The sequence below is a fragment of the Sarcophilus harrisii genome, chromosome 3, assembly GCF_902635505.1.
Source record: "Sarcophilus harrisii chromosome 3, mSarHar1.11, whole genome shotgun sequence".
Lineage (NCBI taxonomy): Eukaryota > Metazoa > Chordata > Mammalia > Dasyuromorphia > Dasyuridae > Sarcophilus > Sarcophilus harrisii.
Window position 1 is genome coordinate 504,950,406 of NC_045428.1, and position 14,899 is coordinate 504,965,304.

Consider the following 14,899-nt stretch of genomic DNA (forward strand, 5'->3'; position numbering starts at 1 on the left):
GTCAGATTCATTGGATCACTGTGTATGTGTGTGTGTGTGTGTGTGTGTGTGTGTGTGTATGTGTGTGTAGGTATAATTTATAAGTAGACTTGTCAGGTAAGAGAGGCTTGAATGCCAAACAGAGGTTGTAATATGTGATCCTGGAGGTGACTGGAAGTGAGTATAGTTTACTGAATAATGAGATGACATGGTCAAACCAACAATCTGGGAAGATCAATCTGACAGCTGAGCAGAGGATGGAGGGGAGTGGGAAATAACTTGAAGTGAAGAGATCAATCAGTAGGCTATTATGATAGCCTAGGAATGAAGGCCTCGAGCAGTGTTGGTGACAATGTCAAAGGAGAGATGAGGGTATATGCAAGAAATGCTACATGATGAGGCTGCCCTTTCATTGTGGTTCAAACCATTAATAGAAGATGAAGCTATTGACTTGGACCAGTTAAGATCCATATTCTGTCCAAAGCCTTTCCAACTTTCTAGCTTATTTTGTATTTCACCATAGAGCTTCAAGAGTTTACAATACCAAGTCAATATTATATTTATTTTGGATATTAAACACTGACATAAAAGATGCTGACATTAACCTTCAGTAGAAAAATTGGCTTTAATGGAGCCCATAAAAATTGTTATTTATGATAACTTCATGGAATGTCCACATTGACCTCAGCTAAAGGCACAGAGTCTATCAATACTGTTGACAATTATTATTGAATAATGCAATTATATAGCTTGGCAGTAGAATCAAAGTCTGTGTTGATGTGAGCTGCCATTGTTCATTTTTCTTAGGTCTCCCATAAATGAATCCCAGATGCTGTCTCGGAAAGATGGTGTAGTAGACTTGGAGTCAGGAAGATAGGGATCCAAATCCACCCAAAGTGTGATCCTGCTCATGTCAACTACCTTTCTGAGCTTTAGCAATTTCATCTAGAAAAAGAGGAAGTTGGACTCTTATCATAGTCATTAACATTTTCCTAAACTCTAACTCTATTATTCTAATACTACAGTGTTAAGTTGAATTCACCAATTATCATCTGAAGTGACAGTGAAATGGAAGGTGAAGTTGGCCACATTTGCATGAGTTGAATTGGAAACTCATCCTTTCCTAGGGATTAGAGATAAACTACAGTTTAAGTGATGTGTGGCTATGCTGAGAGATTGCATATTGGATAACAGAGGTTATACACTTTAAATATGGGAAAATTAGAATTTTAGGATTGGGGTAAAATTGGTTTCCCAAGACACTGGGAATCTTTCTAAGTTAAAGATCAGTGAGTTTTGGAGGACTGCAGGCTCAGAATAAATCAGCAATGGGACATGGTAGTCAAAAAACCCCAGCACAACACAGGCTATATCCAAGGATGTATGTACAGAACAAAGGTAGCTATAGTCCTCTCTATACCTTGGTCAGACTCCATCTGCATTACTGTTATATTCCAATTGTTACATTTTAGGAAAGACAACTAAAATAGGAAAGGGTCACTCATAAAAACTGGTTGAAAGATTTGTGGATGTTACCCTGGAGTCAGCAACAAATTAGTGATATTTCTTTTCAGTTATTTCAAGAACTGACTTATGAAAGGGAGATTAAGTCACTTTTGTTTGCTAAGGATCCTGGGCTTTGCCCTTTGATCTATTATTTCATCCTTTGGATTTTCAGGCCTTTCTATCCATCCTATGGCTGAATTTTCTTCTATGAATTCTCTCTTGCTCTTTGAAAACAAGAGACAAATACATGAAGAGAAATCAGCTGTAACAGGTCTCTGGCTTTTTCTGTTTGTATTTCTAAGCTACAGATTGTGCATCTATTTGTACTGTTAGCACTTGGTACATGGTGCCAAGAGTTTTGCATTCATTTAATTATTCATTAGTTCACCAAGCTGCCCATTGTCTTTCACTCTCCCTGACCAATGGAGAATGAAAGCCAGTGGAAGAGGCAACTCTGACCTGGTGGTCTATTGTCTGCTCTCTCATGAAATGTGTTCTAGGATGCTGTACTTCTTGCAGGTGGGAGATAGGATGCAGACCATGGAACTAAAGGCTTTCTTCACCAACAGAAACTAGGAATTTATTTCCTACTTATCCTTCTGTAAGTATTATTGTAGCTTGTTGGGAGTTTCCATGGGACTAGATATGGTCTGAAGCTTTACTGAATATACATGGAAATGGTGTCCTCAAAGTGAAAGGTCTGTTGGTTGGTGGGATAATAGGGGATGAAACAAGGGCCAAAACCTGAGCTGGTCTGATTATGAAATATGTGAGATAATAATGAAATTTGGACACTGACTGGCTTAACTGGACACATACATCCCTCTGGAACTCCCTTGTCCCTGCTCTCAAAAATCCAAGTCTGGGGAGGAAAGCCTTTTTCTCAGCCTTTTAAATCTCTAAAAACACAAAGATACTGGAAGTAAACCTTAATCCATGGAATTTCCATTTGAGTAAACTGAGCCTAATCCAGGCAATAGGAATTAACTCTCCTAAATCCAGTCTATACATGGATGCCCTAAGAAAACAATTGTAAGGGTAGTGAAATGGAAAGAACATTAGCTTCAGAGTGAGGTGAAGTGGGTCTAAATCCCGATTCAGCTACACACACCACCTGTGTAAATTTAGATAAATCCACTCATCTCTCTGGGCCTCAGTTCCCTTATCTATAGAATTTGGAGTTTGGATGACTTGATATTCTAGTCCTTTTCAGCTCTAACTCCTATGAGAAATTGATGTTTGTAGGCTACAAGAAGGAAAAGAAACAGGTAACCACTTCCATATTCTCCTGTGTATCTTCAGCCCTGTCTAACGTGTCATTATCACCCAACAGAAGCTTAATTCAGCTGTAATTCAGCTGAACGTGAACATACAATAACGTGGGAGGTGTGTGCCTCACCCTGTCATTGCTTTAAGTAAAAATGATCATTTGTCACTACAGCTCCATGGGAAGAAGCATTTAAAAGAACAAATAATCCTGTTGTCTTCATGTCACGCTGGCTGTCTAGTTTCTTTACCTCTTTGGCTTCCTTGTCTCTACTGTAAGGACCTGGCAAGAATAGTTATGTATTTAAGGGAAGAGAGAACAGCATTGACCTCATGAGCCCAGCTCACCTCATGTTGATTATATCCTTGAAAATTCATCATGAGAAACAACACGATGGGGAAGTCAGCTCGGATCATCTCTAATCGATGGGATCTGAGATTTTCTTGATGGGGCAAAGAACTCAGTGGTAGATTTGTGGCCTTTGGGTATATAGTATCAGGGATTAAAAAACCTTAGTCAGACCCATTATATGGGGGGAGTCTGTTCTTAGGATCACTGAATCTCCAAGTTGAAGAGGATTTCAGAAATTGTCTAGTTGACCTCATGCCCGAATAGGAAATCCTTCTGTATCATCCCTAACAAGTCTTCATTTGAACACTCCAGCAACAAGGAACTTGTTCCTCCCCATGACAGTCAATTCTACTATTCAACAGTTTGATGAGTCTGGAAATTTTTCTTTATATCAAGCTAAACTCTACCCCTCTGTTTTCTGTTGTTATTGCTCCAGTTGGTTGTGTCCAACCTTTCCTGATCCCGTACCTCTCTGAACTTTCAATCTCTTATTTTTAGTTCCACCTCTGGGATCACAGGGAATAATTAATTTTTTTCTTCCTAAAGTTTTGTGTGTATGTATGTATGTTTTTCTTTCATGGAAATTCCAGTGACTCAGATAAACATTTCACTTGCAACTTATAAAAGGAATATAGATTTAGAGCTTGAAGGCATCTCTTATCCAACCATTATTTTATAGATGAAGAGATTGAGGACCAAGGAGATTAAGATATTTACCTGAGATCATGAAGGTAATAAGTGGAAACCAATGGATCAATATTTATAACCTACTATGTTCCAGGCACTGTGTAATTTAGGGAGCCAAGATCCAAATCTAGGTCCTCTGACTAGAAGTTCATGACTCTTTCCTTCATATTGTAAGAGTTTACTGACACTGGGTCACACAGCAGGATGCCATAGTTTGGGGTCAGAGGTAGGGTATGTAGACAGGTCTCCTAGACTGCAAAGCCAGCCCTGTTGCCATTATATTAAATTGCCTTCCAACCTTTCTCTAGTTGAAAGCCAGTTACCTTATACCTTCTGTTCTCTATATTAAACATGGGACCCGAATAACTCAAGTTTCATCTTTTAGTTTCATCAGTTTATGGCTCATCAATCAAACAATGAATCAACAAGTATTTTTTTTATCAGGTTCAGTGCTAGGAATTGGTTCTACAAGCACCAAAGAAAAAATGAAAATCCTAACTACAATGAATTTACATTCTAATGGGGGAAAGACTACATGTACAAATTGAAAAATGCATAGCACAAAGTATAAATACAAATACATTCCAAGTAAAGCACAAGATAAACACAGGGCAATTTAGGGGGAGAAGGAACTAGCTGTTGAGGGAATCAGGAAAGGCATTATGCACAAGATAATAGCTGAACTGTGTCTCAAGGGAAGTGAGAATCTAATATGTGAAGGTATGAAAGGAGAACATTTCAGGCATGAGGGACAACCGCAGAAAGTCACAGAGATGGAAGATGGATAGAATGTCAAGGATGACAAAAGGAGGGAAGAGTAGGAAAGAGGGAGAAATAGCCAATGAGGCTGGGAAGATGGGCTGGGGCCAGGTTACATGGGGTGGTAAAAGCTAAAAACCAACCAAACAAAAATCCTCAAAGCAGAAAGATTAACAGTGCAGTTGGATGAATGGGGGAGTGATACGGTCAGACCTGCACTTAATGAAAACTACTTTTCAAACAATGAGTAGGATGAACAGGAGTGGGGAGAGAACCTTTAGGCAAGGGACACCAGTGAGGAGGCTGCGGCCATAATCTAATTAACAGGTGATGAAGAGCTTAACTAAAATGGTAATTTTCTGAGTAAAAAAAATGTTGTATAAGAGAGATGTTGAAATGACAGAAAGGGCTAAGTACTGGGGGACAGTGCTCCATTCACCTATCTAAAAACCAAGATAGAAAACCACCATATGATACAGCACAATAATCTTGTCATTGGTAAGTCTTGAAGGTGAGCATGAAGAAATCTGGTCCTTAATTTTTCCCTTTTCTCTAATAAGTTGGTACAAGTTTTTGGTTGAATGCTTGGGGGAACCTGACACTACACAACTGTAGCTATTTTAATGCATTGGAAATACCAAAGTAGTAAATAAAAACAAAACAACCAATAATTCTTATTCCTACCAGCCTTTTGAGGCTTATAAAACATTTTCCTCTCTACAGCCCTTTGAAGAAGTAGTGCAATTATTATAGTCTTCAGTTTACAAATGAGAAAACTGAGACTTTGTAAGAGAAAATGACTTGTTTAAAGTCATATCTCTAGTAAATTTCAGATCCTGGATTTCACCATGTCTCTTCACTTTCATGTTAGCATTACTTGGATTACATAATATTATGTTGGCCCCATCTCTTGATGTACATCCCAGCAGGACAGAATGTCTCACCACAGATTCAAGTGAGATACTGCTGAAAGTTCTTTTTTAAAAAAATCTTTTCCTTATCTATCTGTTTTTAATACCCATTGCTTTGTAAATCACATTGGGAGAGAAAAACCAAAACAAAAGGGAAAAATCCATGGCAGAGGCTGCTTAAAGTTTTACACAATCATGAAGTACAAGGAGAAAAACTTTTTTCCTCTGCTCCCATTCTTCTGCTCAAGTATTCCTGAACCAACTTTTCACTCATCCTTTCATCAAGTAACCTTTGGTGACATGACTGCTGGGGAAGGAGATAATAACGAATCAGAGTAAGTTAGCATAAAATTATCTGAAATATAGGAAGAATAGATGATAAGGAGAGAGAAGACATTTCATTCAAAATTCTAGAGAACCTAAAGATGAAATGTCTCCTCCATAGAGTCATTCTCTAAAACACATGTAAGACCAAAGTATTGTATATTCTACTAGGCAGGCAGCTCAAGACAGTGGGTTTTGATCTCAAAACACTACGTAGACCATTTGGGGGCTTCAGCTCCCACGGAAAACTGTTGGGGTCTCATAGTTATTATTGTTGATTTGAAGTTAGGCTGTACCTTTCAAATACAGCCTACAGAGAAACTAAACAAATCTCTAATGGCCATAGTGCCGATTGGTTCTTGTCCACCTATTTTGTTAACTTTGTATAATATAAGATTGTAAGCAATCTTCACCGTCCAATCTCTAAATTTGTCCAAGGTGCTTTATCTAGGACCCTTCCCTTCAGTCTTAGTCAGGGCAGCTTCCCATTATATCCAACCTCCAACAGCCCAATTATCTGAGTTTATATATTTTAATATGTTCGTTCTGAATTATTGTTTCTTTACTATATCACTATATAGGCATGTATACCTGCATGATGGTATCTTTACCTTTTTTATTTTCAAAGAGATCTCACATTGGTGCTATGACATATTCAGGGGAGGTCTGCATTCAGAACAAAACTCTAATAAAGCAACTAACTACCTAGCTGCCTTTCTATTCTGGCAGTAACAAGGGGCTGCCTCCACTTTGGAAGCTCATTGACAAATGTTTTGCATGACCATGACTTCTGACAGCTAAGAGAGAAACAATTTTTCACCCTTCTCACCAGAGCAGAAAATGATGGAGTGTTACATGGATACCGTAATTAAAGATTAAAAAGCAGGGGAAAAATCTGAAACTTAGGCCATCCATCACTTATGGGCCACTCACCAGTCTCTGTGTTCTCATGCTCAGTGTCAGTGAGGGTGAGATTGGAGTTGGCCCGGCTCGAAAGGCAGGAGCTCCTCCCAGACCTGGTGCTCCGACCCCACAGTCTTACGGGATGCTCGGGGGACAAGACAGCCTCAGCCTCAGCATCCGCATCTGAGCCGGCCCCCATGGAGTAGCCACAGTGATGCAGGCCTATGTCTGTCTGGTACAGAGTTCCGTGGGGTGGGGTCACCTCTCCGAGCCCCAGCTCTCGAAGAGTAAAGTTGGCACCTAAAAGAAAGTAAAATGATGTGTATGAGTTGGTAGCCAAGGAAAAGTCTCTGGCTTGCTCTTTAATTAAGGAAGTCAGTGTAGTTTCACTGGGTATCAATCCATGAGAATTGTCACAATAACAAAAACAACAGAATATAGTATTATAATAATATATAACATATACAATACACATAAAGCAATATGCTTTCAGAGATGGGAAACATATTGACCATTTTCTGAGGCTATTATTATTTGACATAAGGGAGAGTTTCTATTTGGGAAGAGCACAATGCTGGGCCTGGAATCAAGAAGACTCATCTTACTGTGTTCAAAGTCATTCTCAGATATTTCCTAATTGTGTGACCCTGAGCAAGTCACTTCATCCTCTCTACTTCAGTTTCCTTATCTGTAAAATGAGCTGGAGAAGCAAATGGCAAAACCACTTCAGTATCTCTGCCAAGAAAACCCTAAAAGTGACCATAACTGAGAATGACTGAACAACAATAGTTCATAGAGGAGAAAACAGAGATTTAAAGAGTGATGAAATTATTTTCTCAAGTTGATATAACTAGCAAGTGTTAGATCTAGTTTGGAGCCCACAGTTTCTGACATCAAAATATGAATTCAATGCCCGGTCTGTTACCTCTTGGATCAAATATTAAATCCTCTTGTTGACATTTAAAGTCCTTAACAAGCAGGTCCATTCCTGCCTTTCCCATCTTGTACCTTTTGCTTCCCCCATATTCTTTGGGATACAGTAACACTGGCCTCCTTGCTGTTCCCCAAATACTCTTGCTCCCCGTCTGTATCTTTTAATTCTCTGTCCCCCATGCCTGGAATACTTTCCCTCTTCATTTCTGTCTCCTGGGAGTTCCAATTGTACTTTCCTCCCGTGTCTGCACCTTCTCTCTGAAAGGACTTCTTCCCCTTTTTTTCCTGTATCTTGTACATTTGTGGTGATTTGCATGTTATTTTTTTCTCATTAGACTATAAGCTTCTTGAAGGCAGAGTCTGTTTTTACCTTTTTACCAGAATTTAGTACAGTGCCTGGCATAAAATAAATGCTTGTTGGTTAATTTATTATCTTTCTAAGATTTCCAGTCTCCTCTCAATCACCATGACAACTCTAAAAACTTCAGAAATTCCCCATTGCCTAGAGAATAATTATAATAACTGACATATCTATACTGCTTCGAGATTTGTAAAGCTCTTTACATGCCTCCTCTTACCCTGGAACTTTATAGTCTCTTTATGTAGCAAATATTAGAGGTATTATTATCCTCAGGTTGCAAATTGGGAAACAGAATCCCAGCAAGGTCAGTTAATCGACCAGGGGTTATTCAGCTTTGTGGTGGTGGTTGTTATTTAGTTATATTTGACTCTTCATGATCCCATTTGGGATTTTCTGGGCAAGGACGCTGGAGCATTTGCCATTTTCTTCTCCAGTTCATTTTACAAATGAGGAAACTGAGCCAAACAGGGTGAAGTGACTTGCCCAAAGTCTTACATCTAATGAGTATCTGAGACTGGACTTGAATTCAGGTCTTCCTCACTATAGGTTCGGCATTCTATCCACTGTGCCATCTGGCTGCCCAATAATTCAGCGAGTAGTGTTGAAGGTATGATTAAAATCCTTGTCTTCTTGCTTCTAAACCCAATCTCTACTCATCATATTATGATACCTTTATGTGAAAATTAAGTCTTAACAAACCTCTCCACTCCTATGGACACTATCCTGGCGCCTCAGGTCTCACCTGAAAGAGCTTCCTAACTGTTCTCATGCTTCTACTCTCTTCCCCTCCTCCATTTCCCTAATCCAGCCTCCACACAGCTGTCGGTGTGATACTGCCAGAGTGTACTTCTGACCAGTCTGCCAAGTTCAGGCTCTATAAGTTCCAGTGACTATTGATTCTGGGATTAACTTCAAACCCTCTGTCTAACCTGTGACGTCCTCCCCATTCTGGCTCCCACTTGCCTCTCCAGGTTTATTACACATCATTCTCCTTCATACATTGCTATGTTCCAGCCAAGCTGGACTCCCTGGTGCTCCTCAAGCACATCACTTCATCTCTCACCTCCACACCTTTGCATCGTCTGTCCTTTGTATCAGGAATATAATTCCTCCTTAACTTGGTCTCTTACAGTTGTTAGCTCCCTTCAAAGCTTAGCTCATGTTCCCTCTACACAAAGCCTTTCTGATCAGGACTCAGTTTCTGATCAGGAGTCAGGACTCTCTCCACTGGGCAACCTAACTGGTGGGATGTGAACTCTTTGAAGACAGAGATTGCTTCCTCTGATGTGGATTTCCATGCCTAACAGTGCCCGGCATGTATTAGCCATTTCACTGTTTGCTGAGTGACCAATTAGACAAACATTTAAGGATATCATAGAATCCTGCCTCAGAGTTGGACACATCTGTCTCTGAATATGAACCCCCTCTACAACAGCCCTCATAAGTTATCTTATAGTCTCTACACTTGAATAACTCCAGTGATGGGAAGCCCACTACCTCCTGAGGCGTCCACTCAACTTTGAGACAGCCGTAATTCTTAGATAGTTTTTCATCATATTAAGCTGAAATCAGTTTTCCTCTAATTTCCTTCTAGTTGTTTCCTCTGGGATCTGCTACAATTTTGTTCCAATTGGATTTTCTGATGCCTTATTATGAAAATAATGTGAGTACTCTTCATGTATTCTTTTTTCTATTCAACCAGAACACTTTTATTTCCTCCCAATCTTCTCCAGCTCTCTCTTATTTCTTCTGTCTTTATTATACCATTTTTCAGCCTGGAATGGATTTTCCCTTTCCCCCCATCTCAACCTGAAGTGTTAAACACACTCCCAAATATAGAACAAATAGGATCAAATAGTGATTGGAAAATATTTAACAAAATAAATGAAAATACAATAGAACATAGATAATATAGATATTTTCACTTCTTTCAAAGGTCTATCTCAGGTGCCACTTTCCTCACGAAGGCTTCCTTGCCTTTCCTCCATCATTTCCTAGGTCAAAGGCATCTTTGTTTCCTTAATTTTTCACGCATTTTGTAGCCAGCCCCTCCAAGAATCACAGGATTTAAGAGTGTGAAGGAACCCTCCTTAGACAGCATCCAATCCCTCACATTTTGTGGATGAGCCCAAAAGGTCAAGTGTTTTGCTTAGAGACATTAGGAGCAGATCCTATAATCAAACCCTGATGCTCTAACTCAGAATTCAGTATTCACCCTATTTTATCATGCTACTTTTCTATCAGGGCACTAGGTGGAGCAATAGATAGAATACAGGGACTAGAGGAAATAATACTCATTTTCCTAAATTCAAATCTGGCCTCAGTCACTTACTGGCTATATAACCCTAGGCAAGTTGCATAACCCTATTTGTTTCAGTTTCCTCATCTGTAAAATGAGCTGGAGAAGAAAATGGCAAACCACTCCAGTATCTCTGCCAAAAGTCCCCAAATTGGGTCACAACTGAACAACAAACTTCTGATTCATTCTAGAATCTAGGAGCTAAAGGGGATCTCAGGCACCATTTAATTTAAATTGGATCTAGAATAGGATGTTTTTAATAGTATTGTATTTTTTCAAATATACATAGAGTTTTCAACATTCAACATTTTACAAAACATTGTGTTGCAATTTTTTCTGCCTTTTTCTCCTCTCCTCCCTTCTTAAAACAGCAAACAATCTAATATAGGTTAAACATGCAATTCTTCTAAACATATTTCCATATTCATCATGCTCCACAAGAAAAATCTGATCAAAAGGGGGAAAAACAAGAAAAAGAAAAAAACCCAGTAAACCACTACCACCACCAACAAAAAATGCAATAATACTTTCTTTTTGTTTCCTATATAGTTCTATTTATAGAACTATAGAATACATATTCCCTATAATTCTTTTTCTGGATGTCTACTGGAATTGCCTTGAATCACCTCATTGTTGAAAAGAGCTAAGTCCATTACAATCGATCATCACATAATCTTGTTACTGTGTATAACATTTTCTTGGTTCTGCTCACTTCATTCAGTAAGTAAGTTCATATAACTCTTCTCAGGCTTTTCTGAAATCAACCTGCTCACCATTTCTTATAGAACAATAATATTCCGTTTCCTTCCTCTATCATAACTTATTTAGCCATCCCCCAACTGATGGGCATCCACTCAATTTCCAGTCCCTTGATACCACAAAAAAGGCTGTTACAAATATTTTTCCCTATAAAAAGACATTTTTACCAACACAACTGTTAAACACACTCCCAAATGTAGATTAAAGATTAAAGTGTAATTGGGCAATATTTAACAAAATAAATAAAAATATACCAAAGCATACATAATGTAAAAGTAATTTTTTTTTTCTAATTCAACATGTAGCACAAAGGATTCTTAATTCTATTTCTATTTAAGTTTGGTACCCACTGATCTATAATATGCCTGAGAAGTGGTCAACCAAGGAGTGTTTGAGGACTTCAAGTGAAGGGAAACCCAACATTTCTAGGGAACCCAATACTTCCTGAGGAACCCATTTCATCTTCAGAGAGCTCTAATTACTAGGAAGTTTTACATAGATCAAGCCTTTATTTTCTTCTCTGAAATTTCTGACCACTGTTCCTAATTCTGCCTTCTGGCACTGAGCTGAACAAATTCCACACATCTTCCACATGCAACTCCTTCTAATACTTAAACTATGATCCTTACCCTGTAAGGCAGATAAATGTCTTAGTGAATGCACACTGGACTTGGCATCAGGAAGGCTTGTATTCAAGTCTAGCTTCAAATATTTACTAGTTTCAGTTTTCTCATTTCTCTTTACATATAACTTATTTGACCCACACATTAACTTTGAGAGGTAGATACTGTTAACTCTATTTTTGAGAAAATGAAGTTCTTTAGTCGAATGGCTTGTCCTGGATTAACTACACTTGCTTGTCTGTGAGACTCCAGACAAATATAATGATAATGACTCACATTCATATAGTACTTGAAAGGTTTTGATCTACTTTGCCCCAACAAGTGTGCCAAAGGGAGAGTTCAGGCAGCAACAGTTCCTTCTTACAGGTGAGAAAATTGAGGTCCAGAAAGGTGAGCTTAATTTTCCTTATCTTCATAATGAGGACAATAATCCCCTGTATTAATTACCTCAAGAACTGTCATGATGGAAGCATTTTGTGAACCTTATAGAACCAGAGACAAGCGAGTTACTACAATCAGACCAGGATGGGGTGGGCAGGAACCATTAGGGACCCAAATGACAGAACCCTGAAGGGCAGGCAGTGGGTTGGTTACGGGGCCAGGCCAAGAGATTAACCAGCTCCCTTCTCATGTGACTTGGTTATTTCTTTTGAGAATGTGTATGAATTTCACGCTGGTTTCCTAGGCACTCAAAGCTACACAGACTTTGACAAGCCATGAATGACTTTGCCGGCCCTGGAGCCATCAGCTGGCACTGAGTGCCACCATCTTCAGGCTACCGTATGCTGCAAACTGCTACAGGTAAGGTCTAGCCAGGAAGGCTTCTGCCCATGTGGAGAGGCAGGCTTGCTCCTATGGTCTGCAGCATGGCAACCCCCAATTCTCTAATAGTGAAGTTTTATAGGATTTAATAATCTTAGATAGCGTCTGGTCCAAGTCTCTCATTTTACAGATGAGGCTCCCAGCGCTCAGAGACAGCAAGCGAATTACCCAAATTAATATTGTGGCAAAGTCTAGATTAAATCCCAGGTGCTCTTACTCTGAATCAATGCTCTTTGCTGCCTGCTTCTCATAGCCCGGCATTGACACTATATGTTTTATGTCCTTCAAGAAAGGTGGGTTTTGAATTTGAAGCCGAGAAACCTAAACTTTAAGTCTCAGAACTCTGATGCTAACCTTGGGCAAACATACAACTGAGCGTCAGTATTTCCATCTATGAAATAAGAATACCATCATTGCATTGCTCACTTCTCAGAGCCAATGCAGGGAACGTGTCTTCTAGAATCTGTAAAGGGAAGTCAGGTCTTGCAGGATGTTGTTGGATGGGGAATCTGGAAGACACATTCAATTTGATCTTAGATACTTACTAGATGTGAGATCCTGGAAAAGTCACTTTACTCTCATCTGTAAATAAGCTGGAAAAGAACCATTCTGATATTTTTGCCAAGAAAATTCCAATGAGGTCACAAACAGTTGGATACAAATGAAAATGAACAACAGAATCTTTAAAATGTTCTAGAAATAGGAGCTGTTTTTCAGGTTCTGGTCCAAAATAACAATAACTAGAATTTTATATAATTTTATAGAAGTGAATATTGAAAACTCAAACATGTAACTTAACATGTATCTGGAAAAAATAAAATACTATTAAGTGTGGAAAAAAGACCAGTGGGAGCAGTGCAATGATTTTAGCAAGAACTCTTCAGCAGTTTTGCAGTCTCAGAGGCATAAGTTACGAATCCTGGTTTCTTTACATGTAAATCTGTCCATCTATGTGCTTTTGTCCTACACATTCCATGTTTACATGCCTTTCTCTGTATGCTTTCTAGACATGTCCCTTTTTCACCCACTGATGGTGTGTGCATTTGTTGGAGAATGTGCCTCAGGTTTATGGGGGAAATGTTTTTTTTTCTGCTATTTTTTTCACTATGCTATTTCATTAAGTGCTTTGCTTTGAACTATCTGTATCATTTGGTGGACTAATTAAAACACATTGGTGGGGGAAAAAAAGAAGAAAAAAAAAACTTTATGTACAACAGCATAATGTGCTGCCTAAGGAGATAGTGAACTCCCCCATTGCTAAAATTCTTCAAATGGAAGTTGAATGAACATTTTATTGTTGAATGGATTCTTGCCCAGGGAGCAGTGGGTGGGACTAGGTGGCCACTGAGATCTCTTCCAACTCTGAGATATCATGGGATTATCATGTCTTATATTTTTCTATGGTGCTTTGGAGTTTACAAAATATTTTACATATATTATCTCTTATCAGTGTAAGGATAATTGTTTTCCAAATAACCTAGCAGGGGAACACTATCCCATACTTTTCCCCTTTCATTTAACAGATAAAAAAAAAAAAAAACTGAGATCCAGGGAGTTATAACCAGTGTCCAAGATCAATATTGCTACAAAAGGAGGTAAAATTTATCTCTTCCTGACTCTAAATGCAGTTTTTTATCTGCTAGATTCTGCTACCTCCCATATTATATCATTTTTATTAACAACAGTAATACTAAAATAATAACACCAAATTTACATTTTTATTATGCTTCATTGTTATGATGCTATATATATATATCCATCCATACATATATTTATATAATCATGCTTCATTCCTTTAGCAATCTTTTGATGTATGAAGGATAAATTTTCCTATTTTATAGCTGAATAAACTAAGCTTTATCAAGGTTAGGAAATTTGCCCCAAGTCATGTGATGAATAAGTAGAAAAGTCAAGATTTAAATGTAGCTCTTATACCAAATCTGGGACCCCAGAGGTGGACTGCCTATAGCTTTTTAGAATGGTCTGAAATCACTCCACTATTTTTTAATTTAATAGGCCAAGAAATAAAAATTCTCTTCTTTCCTTATTTTTACAGTTGAAAGATAAAAAAGTCAACTTTTCATATCCCTTCTATCACTGCCCAGATATACCATGGATTCATGGAATACTACTGTTAGAATAATCTTAGAAGCTATGTCAGCCATCCTTGGCTAAAAGTAGTTAATGGCACAGAGTGCTGGATCTAAAAACAGAAAGATCTGAGTTCAAATATGTATTTGATAAATATATCCAACATAGACACTTCCTAGGTATGTGACATTAAGCATTTTACCTCTACCTCAGTTTCCCCAGTGGTAAAATGGGGATAAAAGCACCTATTTCCCAGGAGTTTTGTGAGGATCAAACAAAATAACATATGTAAAGCACTTCGCATACAGGGCCTGACTCACAGTT

General features: G+C 38.5%; 1 protein-coding gene across 5 annotated transcripts in view; it reads right to left on the reverse strand.

The window, feature by feature from the left end:
• TENM4 (teneurin transmembrane protein 4) overlaps positions 1-14,899 on the reverse strand; it is a 1,164,499-nt gene that overhangs the window by 609,976 nt on the left and 539,624 nt on the right. For all 5 annotated transcript variants that reach the window (XM_031963708.1, XM_031963710.1, XM_031963707.1 and 2 more), the window contains one exon: positions 6,718-6,987. In XM_031963708.1, the coding sequence (XP_031819568.1) occupies positions 6,718-6,987 (270 nt within the window). The remainder of the gene's footprint in view (positions 1-6,717; positions 6,988-14,899) is intronic.